This window comes from Protopterus annectens, chromosome 8.part0 (assembly GCF_019279795.1).
Source record: "Protopterus annectens isolate FY-2018-M chromosome 8.part0, PAN1.0, whole genome shotgun sequence".
Classification (NCBI taxonomy): Eukaryota; Metazoa; Chordata; order Ceratodontiformes; family Protopteridae; genus Protopterus; species Protopterus annectens.
Genome location: NC_056741.1, coordinates 1,156,986,104 through 1,157,006,103, shown reverse-complemented (window position 1 = coordinate 1,157,006,103; position 20,000 = coordinate 1,156,986,104). Strand labels below are relative to the sequence as shown.

The following is a 20,000-nucleotide window of genomic DNA, read 5'->3' as shown; positions in this document are numbered from 1 at the left end:
ATGGCCATTTCCTGTTGTGCATTTGCTCAGGTATCATACTTAAAAATTATTTGAAAATATTTCATTGATTAGGCATGATGGCAGAACTAAGGTAATTACTATATTATGGCAATGAGTGGATCTAGTGCTGTGTGTATTCCCAGTAGCAGGCGCTCAGCTGTTTCACTATGTGGGAGTGGAAGAGTTTGTGGTTGTGGTAAGAGGGATGCATGTATAACACAGACATCTATTGCTGGTAGGGTTTTTTCTTATCATGGAAAAACTTTTTTTGTTATTTAGCAGTGATGTGCTGCTCATTTCTGGTAACAGCAGATCAGCAGAGAAGCAGCCATAAGCACTATACCACCTGCAGGTATATGGTTCAAATCCCACAGGTTACTGTTTTGAGATCAGTCTGTCTGCAACAGGTGCAATGTTTTAACTGCCCCCCATAGTGTTGTCTCTATGAGTCATGTATGGCTTTGGTACACAACTGTATGGCATACCAGCCCTACTTTGTGGCACACATTGTTTATGAATATTGCACTAGGTTTGCTGAAAAAAAAATTCTTCAGAATTTGTTATCAGCAACAGTGTTCCTACAATGCCACATTCACAGTGAGAGTGTTACTCTTATAATGTCACATTCACAATGTCAGCAGAACTTCTACTATAATATCTCATACATGGTGCAAACAACATTGATACTACAATATCATCTTCATAGTACCATTAGCATCATTACTGCAGTGGCACATTCATAGTGTTAAGTCATCAAATTTATGTATTCACCTCTTAACTCAGCATTAGTTAGTTAAGTTGAGTAAATGTTGTATTATATGAGGACAGTACTGCTGCTGAGTTTATTAAATCTTTTGTGACCCCATTCACCTCTCTGATGACTGACAATACTCATTCCCTGCATGGTGCCAGGGTAGAGAAAAACTGCTTTATAAATGCGATACATTTTTTTCTTACTTTAGAGTGGTGGCATATGTATAAAGCATGTGCAAAGCTCTGTTTAAGCTCTGTAATCCACAAAATGTGTGTTTCTGTGGAGTTAGAATGTGTGAGGTTTTCTCTGTTTATGGAAAAAAGGAGATGAGAAGCAAAAAATATATAAAACTTGTAACGCAAATGAAAAAAACATTTTTACTTGCTTCTTCCATGTCAGGAAACTAAGGACAGAATTTAGAAAGTTTACCATGAGTGGTAAGCCCATTTAACCCCTTGCAGTAACTATTTCTGATTTAGAGATACTCCTATAGTACAACAGTGGGCTATCTGCAGCCTATTGCAAATGATAATGAGTCATTCCAGGGAGTGGCATATCCTAATTAGCCATGTGCTCTCCCACAGAAATGCCTCTGCCAAGGCACTGCTCAGCTATGTAAGTTACCTTGGCTGGCTGTGTTAATGAACATTGCCAAAAGCTTGCAATCACTATTTGCAATGAGTGAGATCATGTTAGAGGTAAGTAATAGGGAGTTTAATGGAAAAGTAGTATTGGCGTGAGCATATATGTGTGTGTAGTTGTATGTGTGAGTGTATACAGAGGAATGAATAACTGCAGGTGAGAGAGAGAGAGAGTGTGTGTGTGTGTGTGTGTGTGTGTGTGTGTGTGTGTGTGTGTGTGTGTGTGTGTGTGTGTGTGTGTGTGTGTGTGTGTGTGTGTGTGTGTGTGTGGTGGGGTTCATATCTGCACACTCCCTTAGAATAATGAACAACTCCTGCAATACTGGGATGTGGAGAAAACTACACACTAAGGATACTGTTTATATCATGACCCAAAGGCACTTAAGATTATAGAAAAAGATTTGCAGCACAAAAGAAATGGGGCGGGGAAACACTAGATACCGGGGGTACTCTATCATGCCTTTAAGGTACTTAAATAGATAATAGATAAAGTTTTGCAGCACAAAAGGCTTGGAGCAGGGAGAACAATTGCATCGGGGATAAACTCCACTAAGTGCCCTAAAGGCACTTAAAAAGATAATAGAAAAAGTTTTTCAGCATGAAAGACATAGTGTAGGGGAAAACACTAGACATTAGAGATACTCTTCATGTCAAGCCCTAAATGCACTTAAAACAATTCAAGCTCCATATCACTGGCATTCTGAAACAGCTGTTTAGAAAAGCTTTAGCCCTTGCACTTGTACTAGATATCAGGAATACCCTTACATATCACCATACATTTTGGGAAAAAAAGCAAAACAAGTTAATGCAAAAGGGGGGTGGGGGTGGTTTCAAATCCTGTACCTTCACAAATACCCATCTTCTTAAGAGACTGTTAGCCCTGTGTGTCACCAGTGCATACCAGGGGCATTTGTAACATCTTACATTTTTTTTTCTTTCATTATTTTTTAAACAAATTAAAATAAAAAGAGGGACGTTTCAAGCTTTGCCACCATTGGCATGGAAATCAGCTTGACAAGACAGAGGCTTAGCCCTTTATGCTAAGTGAGGAGATCTTACGTTACAGTGTATTTTATACACTATTAAGAAGTGCATAACTCTAATGTCTGGCATTATTTACTGAATGCAATGGTTGGTGAGTTACAGGCACATATAAGAGGCAACGTCAGAAGTATTCTGTAAAACCAGGGGAAGTTTTAAACTATTACTTAGGCTCACTTAAAAGTTCATGGAGCAACAGATATAGCATCATGATGCAAGTCTTGAACAATAAGAAATAGAATGAAACTCTAATGCCAGGCAATACTGACAACTGCAAGGGTCTATGATTTACGAAGGTAAGGACAAAAATTAGAAGGGAGAAGTAAGAGATATAGCTCTGTGTATGTTTGTGTGTGTGTGTGTGTGTATGTGTGTGTGTGTGTGTGTGTGTGTGTGTGTGTGTGTGTGTGTGTGTGTGTGTGTGTGTGTGTGTGTGTGTGTGTGTGTAAATGACGGGGTGCCTCTACCAACATAGGCCATCAATGATAATTACCACAGGTGATAGCTGATTTGCAGACATGGTAATTATTGCAGATTATTTCCTCATTGTAGCCAACATATCTCTGGCTCACATTTTCCAGGATCACAGAAACAGCTCCTTTTGGCAGTAGCTCTTACGGCTGGTTGGTGGGGGTCTTTCTGAATCCCCAGGCAAGATTCATAAAAATACAATTACACTGTACTTCGAAGGGCAGCTGGCTGAAACTGAGAAAGCACAAAGCAATCAGTATGTGTACATTTGACAGTAATAAGGGGGATGCTATTTACCTTTAGTCTTTCTTTTATTGTGCAAGACATAACTAATGTGATTGGATGTAATGTAATTATACCTGTTTTTCTGTGGAAACAGAATGATGAGCTCAGATGTATATATCTGGATCTGAAACCAATGTAAAGTCAGCTCATTTTTGCTTGGAATATCTTTCTGACCTGTTTGAAATCTTTCTTGTATAATTTCATTAACAAAAAAGTTTAAGTCCAGAATTTCTTGAGTATCAGACATTTAGGGTATTTATTTAGCTGTGGGTCAGACTATGCTTTAAATATTCTGCCTCTACAAATGTTATTTTTAAATTCTCTGTACGTTGCTTTCATGTCGCATATTTAATCTGTAACAGCAGCATCTTTATTACCAAGTAAAGTTTATTTATTCACTTTTAAGATATTGTGGCCGAAATGTATTTTTACTTATTGATGCATTGCTATTTATTATCTGAGAAGATGGCATTATTTAGCACAGTAGGATAGCAAAGCTGTAGTATCTGCCTTCTGACGTGGCTAGATTGGTTGAACACATTGCCAGAGTGATATCTATCTATCTATATATGTTACATATATATTATAATTTACACTTGGCTAAATCAAGAATGATAAGATAGCTAGTGTGTTTGGTCTCTATCCATATCTAGAGTGGTGGCAGTATTACCATATCAGGAAGAAAGCTATGAGAAATTGGAAAATTCTACCAGCCTTTCCTGAGAAGTGTATGTGTGTGTGTGTGTGTGTGTGTGTGTGTGTGTGTGTGTGTGTGTGTGTGTGTGTGTGTGTGTGTGTGTGCATGCGTGTATGAGAAAAATAATAATTTGCTTGTAAAGCCATTATAATGACTTAAGAGCAATGGGAGATACTGTGATTCACAGGGAGAGGGGTGAGAAAGGACCCTGGAATAAAAGGCTAGAATCTCAGCTCTGTAAGTAATTAATGTGTAGTCCTAGTCTGGGTGCCAATTTAGGAAGCCCATACCTAGGACAGTTGCAAGATATAGGTCCCCCTCTATGATCCAGGAAACCCATACCATGTATTTAAACTTATTGGAAACACTCAGCATCCAACCCAATACCATATTCATGGGTGACTTTAATTGCCCCACTATTAACTGGGAATCATATATGACACCAAACGTACAGGCACAGAGATTCCTGGATTATGTAAACACAAACTCCCTGGACCAGATTGTCAATACACCAACAAGGTGTGCAACCATACTGGATCTGGGTGACACCCTAGGTGTATCAGTGGTGCATATGGGAATCTAACCTGCTTGTTGGTAGCTGGGTAAGTAGCAAGCCTTGTCTGATCTCTAAATTAATCTGCCTTAGATTTGCTCTACTTATATTTAAAGATGCTGTAATGCAGTATAGGTCATTGCACTTCAGACAGAGTAAAAATAAATAAATAAATAAATCTGCAGACATAATTCAGTCTAGTATCAGATATATACAGATATGTAAATTGTGGTATTGAGCTTGTGACAATTCTGTTTTTCTATTCTCTTTAAACTAGACTGATACTTTGATAATTTTACTGTATATAACCTTGAGGTGTGAGACACATGGCATTGCTGTATCCCTTTCTTTCAATTGTATTAAATGACATCATTCAAAATGTGTCAATGATACTGTAATGATTATGCTTTCGTGTAAGTTATTATTATGCACAATTTAACCTAATTCAATGTCATGTCTTTAAAGGATAAAATCATCATATTATCCGTGTGCATTTATCTTATTCACTGTCCACCATATCTGAGAAGCAGTCACACTGTAATCCTACCCTGTCCATTGCTGGTAAATGACACACCAGTTAAAATGAATTATTTAGGTAGAACAAATGGTGAAATACTCCAACTGGTAAAATAAGTTGACAGAACAGGGTATATCCACGTCACTCGGAGCCAGTTAAAACAGATAATCTTTATTGTAATCCACACGGGTTAAGCGCTTTCATCTGCCTGAAACGCAGATTTCATCAGAACCATTCTACAAGGCAAAAACTCAGTCTTAAATACTAGTTTTGGCGCCAAACAATTGATTAATTAATTCAATTAACTTGAATAAGTCTTAAAACAACCACGCTCTTCAAATAATATGAAGTGGAAATTATTAAAAATGAATTAAAAATGAATTTAAAAATAATACTCTTCAAATGTTGTTCTACGAATATACATATGAACTAAGTCCTCTAGTTGATCAAACTCGTTCATCCTATACACAAATGATACCTATACACAATGAATAGCAAATATATATATATAAAACATTGATATAAATATAAATATATAATACAATAATAAAAATACATGAACAGTTTGTGAAGATGTATGCCAAGTGTTCATAATATTCGTGAACAAAACGAGCAAGGTAACTATCCTATAGTAGTAGTAGTAGTAATGTTAGTTAACTTAAATGTCATCATAATTACAATATATAAAAGATGCTTAAGGCTACTAAAAACTAAAAGACTAATCTTCTCAGTTCTTAGTCAGTGCTGTGCACAAATTGTAGTGTTGAACAAGTCCCTCATTCTACTGTAATAGGTCCACCCTAAATGCTCACAATGTGTTGCACTATGATGGAACATGTAATTAAAACGTGTGAAAACTGTAATCCAAGATGAAGGAACTACAGTAACTGATATGAATAATTAGTGATTTCAACTCAGTTTAAAGCTAACAGTGGTTTTAAACTAATAAAGTCATTAATACCAGGCTTCGTGGTGGCATCAGTACTAATTTGCCATCTACTTTCTTTCCAGGCCAGGTAAGTCTTCCAATCACCCCCCTTATCCTTGATGTTTACTTGGTCAATAATGGAAAACCTAAAGGTGTGTTCAGTGCCCTTTTCACAAATATGCCTGTACTGCTTGTTTTTGGTGTCTTGCTTGCTGATGTTATAAATGTGTTGTATATCCGTGTCTTGAACTTCCTTTCCGTTTTACCTATGTAATAGGCGTGACACTTTATACAATTGGCAATATACACTATCGCTTGGAATCACAATTGCCTGATATACTTGTGATCTTAGTGTGCAGGATGTTCTCTAACCTAAAGGTGGGTGTAGTGTTTATAAACTTGCATTGATTGCAATGACCACATTTACTGGTACCTTTGTTGCTGACTCTTCTTTCGCTCTTTGATCCACTTTCTAAAATATGCTTTATATTATTTCCAGTTTTATACACAATCCTCATCTCTGTTCCTACCAAATTACCCAGATTTCCCGTAGAAATGATAGTATTCCAGTACTTCTTTAGAATGTCAGTGATCAAGTTAACAAATGGGTTGAACCGAATCACACATACCATCATATTTGGCATGTCACTTATTTTATTCTGCATAAAGGTTGAACTGCCTAAAATGGTTTATATTTTAGCCCCATTGTGCCTTGACATAAGTAGTGATGTTATCCAATAATTTCTTAGGATATCCTCTGTCACTAAAAGCTGAGAAATGAGGAGTAGTTCCTTATTCATATCTTCGTCAGTAGATGACATTCTGACTGCTCTAATGCATTGGCCCTTAACAATATTTCTGAAAATGTGTAGGGGTGACAGCTAGAAAAGTGAATATAATCGTTTGAGAAGGTAGGCTTCCTGTATAATCTGGAAATGAAACCAGTACCAGTATTGCCTATCCAGGTGTCCAAGTAGGGTATACCTTTTTTGTCATGTTGATGGGTGAATCTCAAAAATTCTGTGGTGTTGTTGAGATATTCCACAAAGGTTGATATCATGTCCGTGGGTCCTGTCCAAATAATAAATACATCGTCTAAAAATCTGGTGTACAGCGGATGTGTTTGTAAAATTCACACTTAAATAAATGAACATTCTCCCACTCCAACATTACCAAATTTGCAAAGATGGGAGCAAGAGGCTCCCATCGCCACTCCTTTAGTTTGTCTGTATAGTTCGTTCTCAAATTCGATATAGTTGTGTTCCAACACCAAGCTCATCATGTCCGTAATCAAGTTCACTCTATCACTACTGCATCCTAAATGCTTGAATATACTACTGTGAAAGTAGTCCAGTCCTGTATTGACTGGAATGCTGGAAAAAGGTCTTGCACATCAATAGTTACGAATGTTAAATTATCTTCCCACTTATCATCTGTGACTTTGCTCAAAAGTCCCATGAGTCCTTGACCAGATGGTCCACCTTACTGTAAATAGGTTTAGTCCATTGATCAATTATGGTTCCTATTTTGAATGTCTTGGACTTAGACCCTGAGATAATGGGTCTAAATGGGGTTTACTCAAATTCTTGTGTATCTTGGGAATACCTACAATACGTGCTAAAATGGGGTATTCAGTTTTCATATACTCATATACATCACTGGTAATACGATCGTCAAGCAAATATTCTTCCAAAGTGTTGTCAATCGTCTGTAACCTGTATTGATTTGATTCAAGGTTACCTTTTAAGTAATGGCCTGAATCCTGCAAAATGCTGAGTATTTCTTTGTGATACTCGTTGTTATGGAAAATTACCATCCCTCCCCTTTGTCGGTTTCATGATTCTAATCTGTTTATTCCTAATGATATCATTTAAGCATTTCCTTTCCTCTCTGGTAAGGTTGTCAGTGTGTCCCCTCCACTGTGGTTGTTATACCTTATTGCTTGATGTAATTTGTACATGTCATGACAGACCAAGTTCTCATATAAAGCCACTTGTGGGTTTGCTGTGGGTATATATGTGCTTTTTTCTTTAGGCCTTGGGGTAACGTCTGTTCATGTTTCATATCCTTACATTGTATTGCCTTACTAACCCTTCTGCAAAAATACTTGACTTCTGTAATAACATCCACTATATTAGGTTTTACCGTTGGTATATACTTCATTCCTTTACTAAATAATGTTATTAAATCCTTGTTAACAGTGGTATCAGTATAGTTGTATACTTTGAAGCCTAGATGGCTACTAATGTGTGGATAAGTGTTCTGGCCTGTGTCCAGACAAGCATCCTCATTGTGTTTAGGTGGGAGGGATCCCTCCTCACTTGTTTTAATCTTGTCTGGAGCTATACCAGTATCTAGATTGTTATCAGTGGGACTGGAATGGATGTGCATATGGGAATCTAACCTGCTTGTTGGTAGCTGGGTAAGTAGCAAGCCTTGTCTGATCTCTAAATTAATCTGCCTTAGATTTGCTCTACTTATATTTAAAGATGCTGTAATGCAGTATAGGTCATTGCACTTCAGACAGAGTAAAAATAAATAAATAAATAAATCTGCAGACATAATTCAGTCTAGTATCAGATATATACAGATATGTAAATTGTGGTATTGAGCTTGTGACAATTCTGTTTTTCTATTCTCTTTAAACTAGACTGATACTTTGATAATTTTACTGTATATAACCTTGAGGTGTGAGACACATGGCATTGCTGTATCCCTTTCTTTCAATTGTATTAAATGACATCATTCAAAATGTGTCAATGATACTGTAATGATTATGCTTTCGTGTAAGTTATTATTATGCACAATTTAACCTAATTCAATGTCATGTCTTTAAAGGATAAAATCATCATATTATCCGTGTGCATTTATCTTATTCACTGTCCACCATATCTGAGAAGCAGTCACACTGTAATCCTACCCTGTCCATTGCTGGTAAATGACACACCAGTTAAAATGAATTATTTAGAAGTGTCTGTTTTTGCTGCTACTGTTACCACCACCATTACTTTGGCAGTTTCTGTTATTGGATGCTTGCCTAGAATGTTGTCATGAACTGTGAATTTACATATGTATTACATCTGTTGCAGGTTTTCATGCCTCACAGGGTTTAGCAGAAGGCTGGCTTCCTACTCTGCTGCTTCTTAGAGACTTCAAGATCCCATCTATCTTCACAATGTACAAGTAAGCCTGACATTATATCTACAAAAGCAGAGTTTTCTAGTTTTGTGATTAGTGCACCTAATTAGTGGTTCATAGATTTGTAGCTACTTACTAGGCTGTTGATCTAAAAAGCCGGGGTTTACATTCCCTGGTAGTTTTTCAGCCTTTATATTTTGTGCACAAATAATCTAGAGGCGGGCAGAGCAAGGATATGTTTGGACATTTACTTACTTGTTGCCCCTGTCCATGAGGGACATGGGTGCTAAACCAGTGGTGAATTTATGGTTTCCCACTTAGTCAACCAAATTACATTTCAATAGGGTAAAGGAAGTACTTTGTTTTATGTGGCATGGAAGACTGTTACATAGAAGAGATTTTTTCTGTCATACATGTCTTTCCTTCCAACATGTTCTATTTGTGTTACAAAAGAGACTGAGATACCTTGAGTGGGTGTTCACACTACTGTTGGACTTCTGAATGTGTAATAGATATGGCCTGTTGAGTCTCTTTATGTGAGCAGAGGTTGCCTCTCATTAGCATGAATGATGCTGAGAAGAGGGACCAGATTTTGGATTTGGCCTTCACAGTTTTTATGATTTAGTTCCTTAATTTTTTAGTGAGAAAGTATTGTGGTCATTTCAGTTGTGACAAGTAATGTTCATTCATCTGCATACTTGGTCAGCCGTAGACCCTTAAAATGTGCTTTAACCCTGGAGCAGTAAATACCAAATAGGACTAGAACAAGGACTGAAACCTAGGGTACACCACTAGTGACTTGTCTATTAGAAAAGGTAGAGCCACCAACTCTAATTTTTTGGGTTCTGTTTGTGAGCCAAATTGCTGTCTAGTGAGTTACATAGGGATTTACATCTAGCTGTGAGAGTTTATCTATGATGAGTGTGGGATGATGCTGAATACCTCTGCAAAGTCTAAATTTGTGATGTGTATTGATTTGCCCTCATCCATTGATTCAGTGATTTTCTCAAAGAAGTTGACCTGGTGAAGTGAACAGGATCTGCTACCGGTCTGGATTAAGAGTTTGTAAGTTCTCTATATCCTTGTTTAGTAAATCCATAATGATGGTTCCAGTAACCTTAGAGATGAGGCTGTTTAGATGTATGGGTTTATAATTACCTGGGTCCATTGACACTCTACCTTTGTGCAAGGAGATGAGTGTTGCTTTCCTGCATTCATCTGGCACAAAGTCTGTTTGGAGTCTGATATTGAATAGTGTCTGTAGGGTGTCTGACAAGTCCTGTTTCAGGCTGACCAGTAGGCAGCCTGGTATGTTATCCAGCCCCATGGAAGTAGTGTTCTTGAGCTTGAATTGTGCCTCAAGGACTTCTCCTTGAGAGATTTGAGGGGAGTGTAGATACAAGTATGTGATCTGGGAATATATGAGGGATGGTGATGGAGTTTGAGCTAAATTTGTCTGTTAGTATATCATAGCAGGTTACTAGGCTATTGACCTGGAGGTCATTTCAACCTAGTCTTTTCATTCCAATGTAATACCATAGATATTCTAGTCAATGCCTAGGATTGTATGTTGTAGTGACTGCCCATGTCTGCGAGGGTTGTGGGCTCTGTCCTGTGATTCAGATTGGCTATGTCCTCTGGGTTTGAATACATATCTTTTACTCCTATCTCTGGGCAGTGCTGGACATTGTTTCTGAGACTTCAGATGTTGCAAAAAAGGCCTTGTGGTTATCCTTTGCCTGGGTGGATATTCTTACCTCATAATCTGGCTTTGTTTGATTTGATAAGGATACACAGTTCCCTGTAAGTTTAGCAGAGCATTTTAGCATCTTTAGAGTTACATTTATTTTAGCATATAATGAGTGTTTTTCTTTTATTATACAGCCTGTTTATATGTGAGTTCTACCATAGTTTTTTTAAACAAAAAGCACCTTTATTGAATTATCACTTATGACATATGCAATCATACATTTATATAAATGAAGACAAACTATAGTGACATATTTTCAGTTGCAAACACTATACATCACATATAATTTTCTATACAGTCACTGTCAGTCAAACATTACATAGCTCATCCAATTTCTGTCTTCCCTTAAACCTCATTCTTTCTCTAAAACATTACTCTGCATGTACTGTTCCCACAATTCCAATTTTTTTCTATGTAATTTGCTCCTACCCTTTTCTAAAGATCACACTTCTAGTTATTTTATCTCTGTTACTATATTCACTACTTCTAGTACGGTTGGTTTAGACTTTTTTTCATTTTCTAGTAATTGTTTTTTTGGCAGCCACCAGAATTAAACTCAGGCCTTACTCTGTATAGACAATTCTGATTCTGTATCACAGCTGAAAAAATCATTTCCTTAGTTAAACCAGTTTGGCCACCTGGTATTTCTGACAGAGTAATCTGCAAGGAACAAGTCTGCTAACTTATTACACTCCCAAAAAATGTTTTCAATTACCTCTTTCTTCTTCATCCCACATTTGCAGTCGACCTGAGCAAAAATTCTTTGCCTGGGGTATAGAAATATCTATGAAAACACTTCAAAAGCAAAGATCCTAAATCTGCTATACTTTGTTGCATATTTGGGAGCCATACATATATCCTCCCATTGTTTCTTTGTGAATTGCCTATACCAAAAGTTTTATTCTTACATGGATTTTATTGGCCCTGGTTGTGGTGCGGACTAAGTGATATTAAGAGTGTATACTGATGTAGTCCAGAAATTTCTCTGCATGCATGTTTGAGGATGTGTAAGTCTCCCAGTTAATGAAGGGGTAATTGAAGTCTTCTAGGACAATGGTGCTTGGCTTAATGCAGAGGAACTCCATGCTAGTTAGGTAGGAGCTATAGGCTGAGGGGGACATAGAGGGGGTGTTATAGTTTCGATGATATGATAAGGGATTTTGTTAATAGTACGTTTGATGTGTAGGAGTTCCAGGTTGTTACCTTGCTAATGAGTCTGGAGGTGAAATGGACTTTTTAGAATATGGAGACACCTTTGCTTTTAGTGCCTTCATCTGATGTGGTGGGATATGGTAAGCATTGAAACCCTGCACTGATAGCACGCTCTTGGTCTTGAACCAGGTCCCTGTGATGATGCATATATCAGTTACTACCTGTATGTTATCCAGACTCTGTTTTGTTATGTTGGAAGCTTTAGGAGATTGACGTTGCCTAAAGAAAGGCACTATGGGGTAGACAAGCAATTTAGCCAATATACAACAACCTTGATGGGATAGGTGCAGGCTATCCCTGGCAAAGCAGTTAGGACTGTCTGGCATCTTCTGTCACACATGCACATGGACACACACACACACACACACACACACACACACACACACACACACACACACACACACACACACACACACACACACACACACACACATTTATATATACTTTTTGCACATCAAAATCTACACCAATTCATATTGCAGCATTATCCTTGAAGAAGGTAGAATGCTGCTCAGTGCTAGGCCTTGGACACATAGTCTGAAAACTCTATCATGTCTTTTTTATATGGTCCAGGGAAGTACAACTTAAGTCATTGACACCCACGTGCACCATCATTCTTGTGTGGTACCAGTGACCTAAGATACATTGCTTTCCTTTAAATATAAATAATTCTCTTACATTCTGTCATTTTCCATATTCTCTTTGAGGTAAACCATAGCTATGCACTATGAAGATCATTTTAGCCTTTGGGTTTAAGAAAGTACTGCTCATAACCTCCTCAGGATTGCATCCTGCATTCTGTTTTGTTCTTTCCCACAGCTGTAATAACAGCAAATAAACTAGAACAAATATTTACAACATTAACAAATACAAAAACGAATAATAATAATAATAATAATAATAATAATAATAAATTCTGTAACAAAGTAAATGTATTGGTTCATAGGTTCATAGGCTGATACTAGGCTATCTGCCCTAGGGCATTTATAAGCCTAGCCAGAGTGTGTTTGGCTTTCACCACTCTTTTAGATTAGTTGACTGTGCCTCTGTATAGTAGGGACACAGAAGAGATCCCAGGGGTAAACCTACGATCTCCCATCCACTCGTTAAGATTTCTCTTGAAAAGGGTCATTGAGGGGCTCCGCCTAATATGGATTGGGATTTTGTTCCAGAGTGAGGGGAGCCTCTGGGATATGAATCTGTTCCTCCAGCATGTCCTATTTATTTCTGTGCTGAGGTTTAGGTCCCTGGAGCGTGTAGCTCTAAGGGATTTGGATTTCCTGAGGGGAGCATGTCCATTAATTCTGGTTTGGATATGGCTTTATACGTCAGGCACAGATCGTCTCTGAGTAGGTGGTAAGCAACTGAGTAGAGCTGGAGTTTCTTTAGCCTAACTGCATATGCCATCTGTTTGAGTCCCTTGATCCTCTTGGTGAGGTACTTTCGGGGTCTTTCCAGTTGCTGCAGGTGTCGGGTAAGGTACATCCCAAATGGGGCATTATATTCAATTATGGGCCTGATGAGGGATGAGTAGAGGGGCACAATGACCTCTCTTGATCTAGATGTGAAATCTTTCGTGATAAGGTGGGCTATATAGAAGGTCTTTCTAACCACTTTGGCAACATGATTGTCAAAGGAGAGATTGCTATCTACTTGGGTCCCCAAATCCCTAATTACTTCTTCTGTACTTAATGGATTACCACCTATGTGGTAATTTGTGGGCACTTTGTTTTTCCCAAAGGGGATGACTATGCCATTTTTGGCATTTAGCTTTAGGCCATGGCACTGGCACCAGTTATCCGTCTCTGTGAGACCCTTTTGGAGGATGCTTGTGTCAGTCAGCGAGTCGATTATGGCACCCAGTTTGCAGTCATCTGCGAACTTGGTCAGCCATAGTCCTCCCATGTTAGCCTGTACCTCAGAGAAATATATACTGAACAAGAGAGAGGTCCCAGGACTGAGCCTTGTGGGACGCCACTTGTAACTGGTTTAGAGTCTGACATGGCACCTGCAATTCTGACCATGTGGGTTCTATCCCTGAGCCAGTTTGCAACCCATCTTGTGACATAAGGGTTGATATTTAAGCTGGTGAGCGTATTTATGATGCCTGAGTGGGGTATTGTTTCAAAGGCTTTTGCGAGGTCCAGGTAGGCTGTGTGGACTACCTTCCCTTCATCTATGGCCTTGGTGACTGTTTCAAAGAAGTCTACCAGGTTCAAGAGGCAAGATCTGCCCTTGACAAAGCTGAATTGGGTAGGATCCAGTGTTTGGAGGTTCCCAATGTCTTTGTTTAAGAGTTCCATGATGATGCTCTCCATAGCTTTGCAGACCAGGCTAGTCAGGCTTATAGGGCAATAGTTTACGGGGTCCGTTGTGGCACCACCTTTGTGGAGTGGGACCACTGTTGCTATACGCCATTTCTTGGGTACATATCCTGTAGTAAGGCTGAGATTGAACAGTGACTTTATGTGAGGGTTCAGTTCATCTTGGAGCTCATGTAAGATGCAGCCCGGGACACCGTCCAGTCCCATTGATGCTATGTTTTTTGCTTTGGAGAGGGCAGCTCTCACCTGTGCATCTGTGATGTCAGGGAGGCTACACTCTGTTGGGATAGACATTTGCTCTTTTGGGGGGGGGGGGTCTGCACTGAACCTGTCTGCCAGGATGTTGGCAATGTTGTGGGTTCAGTGTATTTTTTGTCATTTTGCACTAACTCAGAGCATATCTGGGAGTTGCCACCCAGGTTCCTGACATAACTAAAGAAGGCCTTGTGATTATCTTTAGCGTCTTGTGCAATTTTTCTTTCGAAGCTGGCCTTAGATAATGTTATGAGGGATCATAGTTTCTTGCTACTACTGATCAGAGATGCCTTCCCTTTTTGGGATTTTGCTCTATCATGTAGTAGCTTCCTCCTTCTGTTGTATAGCTTATTTATGGCTGGGGTCCACCAGACAGGTCTCCTGCCTTTGGAGGAGTGAGTCTTAGTTTTATTTGGGATAGCACAATCCATGCATTCCTGTAGGTGTCCATAGAATGTGTTTGTAAAGGATTCTGTGATTTGGGCCATATGTTCCACTGGCCCGGGGGTTTTGAAGGATTCTACCTCGGTTTTGAGAATTGTGAAGTTTGCTTTTGAGAAGTTCTTCACCGTGGTTTCCTTGGCTGGGGGTGGGGACGGGATATGGATGTCCAGTGAGATTAATTTATGGTCAGATCTTACCAATGAGGGGTATACCTCTGGTATGGAACATAGAGTCCCCATGTTGGTGATGATCAGGTCCAATATGTTTTCCCTTCTTGTGGGAGTGGTGACCAGTTGTTCCATAGCATTTGAGTTTATAAATTCTAGGAACCGTTGGGCGAGGGTGTTGGGGCTTGAGTAGTGTTCCCAGTCTATGTTTGGGTAGTTGAAGTCACCCAATATGATGGTGTTTGGAGAGACCTTCATATTCTCCAGTGTTCTCAGGAAAGCTGAGTGGGGTTCCTGAGTTTGGGAGGGTGGTCTGTAGCAGGCTACAAACTGAAAGGCAGTTTTGCCCACTGTTAGTTGCACATGGATGGTCTTCCATGCTTCGTGCAGTGCCACTAACCTGGAGGTGTGGGTATCTTTGAAGAATATGGATACTCCCCCTCCTTTTGTGGTTCGGTCCGAGTTTTGGGGCCGAAAAGCATGGTATGAGGTATAACCTGGTAGTGCTGGGGTGCCCTCGGGAAGCTTGAACCAGGTTTCTGTTACTGCACAGATATCGATATTCTCCATACTGAGGAGAGCCTTGAGTGCATGCATCTTGAGGTTTAGACTTCTGGCATTGAGCAGCATTACCCTTAGTTTCTTTTTCCTTGTGTAGTCTATGGAGGTGGGTTTGTCTTTGGGGGTGGCAAGAGCCTTAGCAAATATTCAAAAGCCCAGGGGTGACAGGTGCAAGCCATCCCTAGCGAAGCAACGTGGCTTGTCGAGCATGTCATCCCAGGCTGACAGACACTGGATCCCCTTTGAATGACACCAATACTTTAGCCAATTGTTAAAATTGATCATTTTGTCTTTATAATTGTGGCATCATTCTTGGTGAGGGTAAGATGCTACTCAAGGTCAGGGTCATACCGGCCTGGGCTACATGATCAGAGAGCTCCTCTATGTCTCTTTTCATGTAATCCGGGGAGGTACATCTCAGGTCATTCACACCAGCATGGACAATGACGGAGTCATATTTGTACTTGCTTTGGAGTGACCTGAGTGCTTGTGTTATGTGGCGGATCCTGGCACCCGACAGGCAGCTTACAGTGACCTTCTCCTTGTTCAGCCTGGTGAGTGGGATGTCAGTGTGTCTGACAATAGAGTCACCTATTACAAGTGTATTAGGTGTGTTGTTTAGCCTTAAGGGCTGTGACTGTGTGGCACACTGACTTTGTGAACTATGTGATACATGGGTATTGTTGTGGGGTAGCGGTTGCTTGGATGTCTGCTTTGGAGGTCTCTGCTGCTTGGGCAGATTTTCATTTAGAGCCTCCGAGTATGTTTTTGTGCGTTTATGTGTTTGGTTTGCTGTTGTGATAGGTCTATGTGAGACTGGATTTGTGGTGTGCGTGGTTACCTTCTCCTCCTAACTGACTGCGCCAGTACTGGGTTGAGAGAGCTCAGCCTCCAGTTTGGCTATATAGTTGCATCTCTCACATATATTTGAGCTTGTTGGGAGGAGGAGAGGGTGGTCTGTGTACATAAGGCAGTTGTAACATTGCCTCAAGATTCCCAGATTCACCAGCTGGACTGGAGAGTAAACCCAAAACTGACTTTTGGACATGCCAGAATAGTATAAGGAACTACTTTCTGACTGATCAAAAAGGACCAATAGGAAGCCAAGTACTTAAAGGGAGTATAAGAGGGTGTAGTGCTTTAGTTTATTAGTGCTTACTTATAAGATTACTTATACGAGCAACTGCACAAATGCAGGTTTTAAATCAGGGGAACTGAAAGAGATAGGAATTGACCCAATACGGGCAATAAGCTACTAGTTTCAGGGCTGAGACCACTCCTCCAGGGACAGATAGGCTGCTCAAAGCTCCCCAGTCTCACTGGTGAACAGAGAAGCTTCCGCCTATCCAAGTAAGGATATGGGCAACACAGGAAACTATACCACAGTCCGGAATTCAGAAAAACCTGAAATCTGGTCTAATCTATTTCAGCAAAGGCAGGAAAAGAGGATATTTTTTTTTTGTTTAGTGTGTAGCCTACAACAGTTATACAATACAAAAATGACTTAAATTGATATAAAACAAGTGCAAAAACTGTAAAAAGCAGAAGGCAAATGCAATTTAAACTTTTTAAAGCACAGATCAGTTAGAAATTCACTTTTTAGGTGGGAAAAGGCAGTCAGAGCAAAAAAACAGAGAAAAAAATACTTAAATCTGGAAAAGTTTCTCTTGGGTCTCTCTGTTGCCTTTATCACTGCAGGACACCACGAGGAGATATGCAGAGTTGTATACTGGTGCAAAACCTTGCAGATGCGGGTTTTAAAGTAGGGAAACTGAAAGTGATAGGAATTGACCCAAAACGGCCAATAAGCTACTAGTTTCAGGGCTGAGACCACTCCTCCAGGGACAGATAGGCTGCTCAAAGCTCCCCACTCTCACTGGTGAACAGAGAAGCTTCCTTTTATCCAAGTAAGGATATGTACAACACAAGAAACTATACCACAGTCTGGAATTCAGCAAAACCTGAAATCTGGACTAATCTAGTTCAGCAAAGGTGGGAAAAGAGAATATTTTTTTTTTTCAGGAAACAGCAAAAAAACACACAGAAAACACTGTAAATGCTATAAACAGGCTAGCGCACTTTAGTGTGTAGCCTACAACAGTTATACAATACAAAAAACACTTAAACTGATATAAAACAAGTGCAAAAACTGTAAAAAGCTGAAGACAAATGCAATTTAAACTTTTTAAAGCACAGATCAGTTAGAAATCTGCTTTTTAGGCGGGAAATGGCAGTCGGAGCAAAAAAAACAGAGAAAAAATACTTAAATCCGGAAAAGTCTCTCTTGGGTCTCTCTGTTGCCTGTATCACTCTGCAGGACACCACGAGGAGCTGTGCAGAGTTGTATACAATAACAAACTTTTTAAATCACACATTCGCTAAAAAAACTGGCTTTTTAGGTGGAATTAGTTAAGACAGCAAGAAAAGCAGAAAAGTGATACTTAATCACTCCAAAGTCACTCTTTTGTCTCTCTGTTGCTATAGACTCTGCAGAACACCCGGAAGGCACTTGCTGAGCAATATACAAGCTTAAAAACTGTGCAAATGAGGTTTTTATAGCAGGGAAGTGAAACAGATAGAAATTAGCCCAAAATGGCCAATAAACTACTAACTTCTGGGCTGAAACCACTCCTCCAGGGACAGATAGCCTGCTCACAGCTCCCCTCTCTCACAGGTGAACAGAGAAACTTCCTTCTATCCAAGTAAGGTATTGAGTGTCTGCTCTACAACAGAGAAATGTATTGTGGACTCTTCCTTTTGAAAACAGGTAATTTTTGCACACCTACATTGTTATGTCCATAAACATTTTTCAAAAACACAGCAAATAATTTTAATTTATAAGGATTTCAAGAATCTAACTGTATGCAAAATTACTTAGTCCAGTATAAAAACTTTTTAATTTTTAAAGCGATAATATTAAATATGCTTGAATTCCAGTAACCATTTGAACTATGAAAGACCTTTTCTCTGTGTTCCCTCCCCTATAATATATATATATATATATATATATATATATATATATATATATATATATATATATATATATATAAATATGGGATCCAGACACATGCTCAACTAGCATATGTCCGAATCACAAAACATCAAACACACATACATGAAAGCGCTTAATCAACAAGCGCTTCCATGTATGTGTGCCTGTTTCGTGCCTTTTCCCCACTGTAGTGCGATCTCGGAGTGAGAATAATAAAGTAAGGTGTGTGAGGGAGGTGAGGGGGGTAAAGCCCCCCTGCAGAAACGTAGATTTTTTTTTTTGAACTACACATACATGGAAGTGCTTTTCGATGTTAAGCACTTTCGTGTATGTGTGTTCAATGTTTTGTGATTCGGACATATGCTAGTCAAGCATGTCTCCTACACCTCTATACATATATATATATGTTTGTGTGTGTGTGTGTGTGTGTGTGTATTTAGTGCAATTTCTCCTGTTTAGAAAAACAGTTTTTGCACTTGTTTTATATCAATTTAAGTCGTTTTTGTATTGTATAACTGTTGTAGGCTACACACTAAAGTGCGCTAGCCTGTTTATAGCATTTACAGTGTTATCTGTGTGTTTTTCTGCTGTTTCCTGAAAAAAACAAAAAAAAAATATTCTCTTTTCCTGCCTTTGCTGAAATAGATTAGACCAGATTTCAGGTTTTGCTGAATTCCGGACTGTGGTATAGTTTCCTGTGTTGCCCATATTCTTACTTGGATAGGAGGAATCTTCTCTGTTCACCGGTGAGACTGGGGAGCTTTGAGCAGCCTATCTGTCCCTGGAGGAGTGGTCTCAGCCCTGAAACTAGTAGCTTATTGGCCATATTGGGTCACTTCCTATCTCTTTCAGTTTCCCTGCTTTAAAAACCACATTTGTGCAGTTTTGCATGATTTTGCGCATAGTGCATCATCGGGCAGCACCGCTTAAATGGGTTTAAACTATTCCCGGCTCTACAAAGTCTGCTCTTCACTTTTTCCCTTAGAACTGTTCTAAATCTCAAAGTAAGCACTCTATTTTCATTCTAAAGCCCTGCAGTTGCTCGTATAAGTAATCTTATAAGTTAGCACTAATAAACTAAAGCACTACACCCTCTTATACTCCCTTTAAGTATTTGGCTTCCTATTGGTCCTTTTTGATCAGTCAGAAAGTAGTTCCTTATACTATTCTGGCATGTCCAAAAGTCAGTTTTGGGTTTACTCTCCAGTCCAGCTGGTGAATCTGGGAATCTTGAGGCAATGTTACAACTGCCTTATGTACACAGACCACC

The 20,000-nt window shown here is 39.2% G+C and overlaps 1 protein-coding gene across 2 annotated transcripts in view; it reads left to right on the top strand.

The window, feature by feature from the left end:
- The window catches only part of MSS51 (MSS51 mitochondrial translational activator), a 674,809-nt gene that overhangs the window by 599,034 nt on the left and 55,775 nt on the right, over positions 1-20,000 (top strand). For both annotated transcript variants that reach the window (XM_044080662.1, XM_044080663.1), the window contains exon 6: positions 8,977-9,070. In XM_044080662.1, the coding sequence (XP_043936597.1) occupies positions 8,977-9,070 (94 nt within the window). The remainder of the gene's footprint in view (positions 1-8,976; positions 9,071-20,000) is intronic.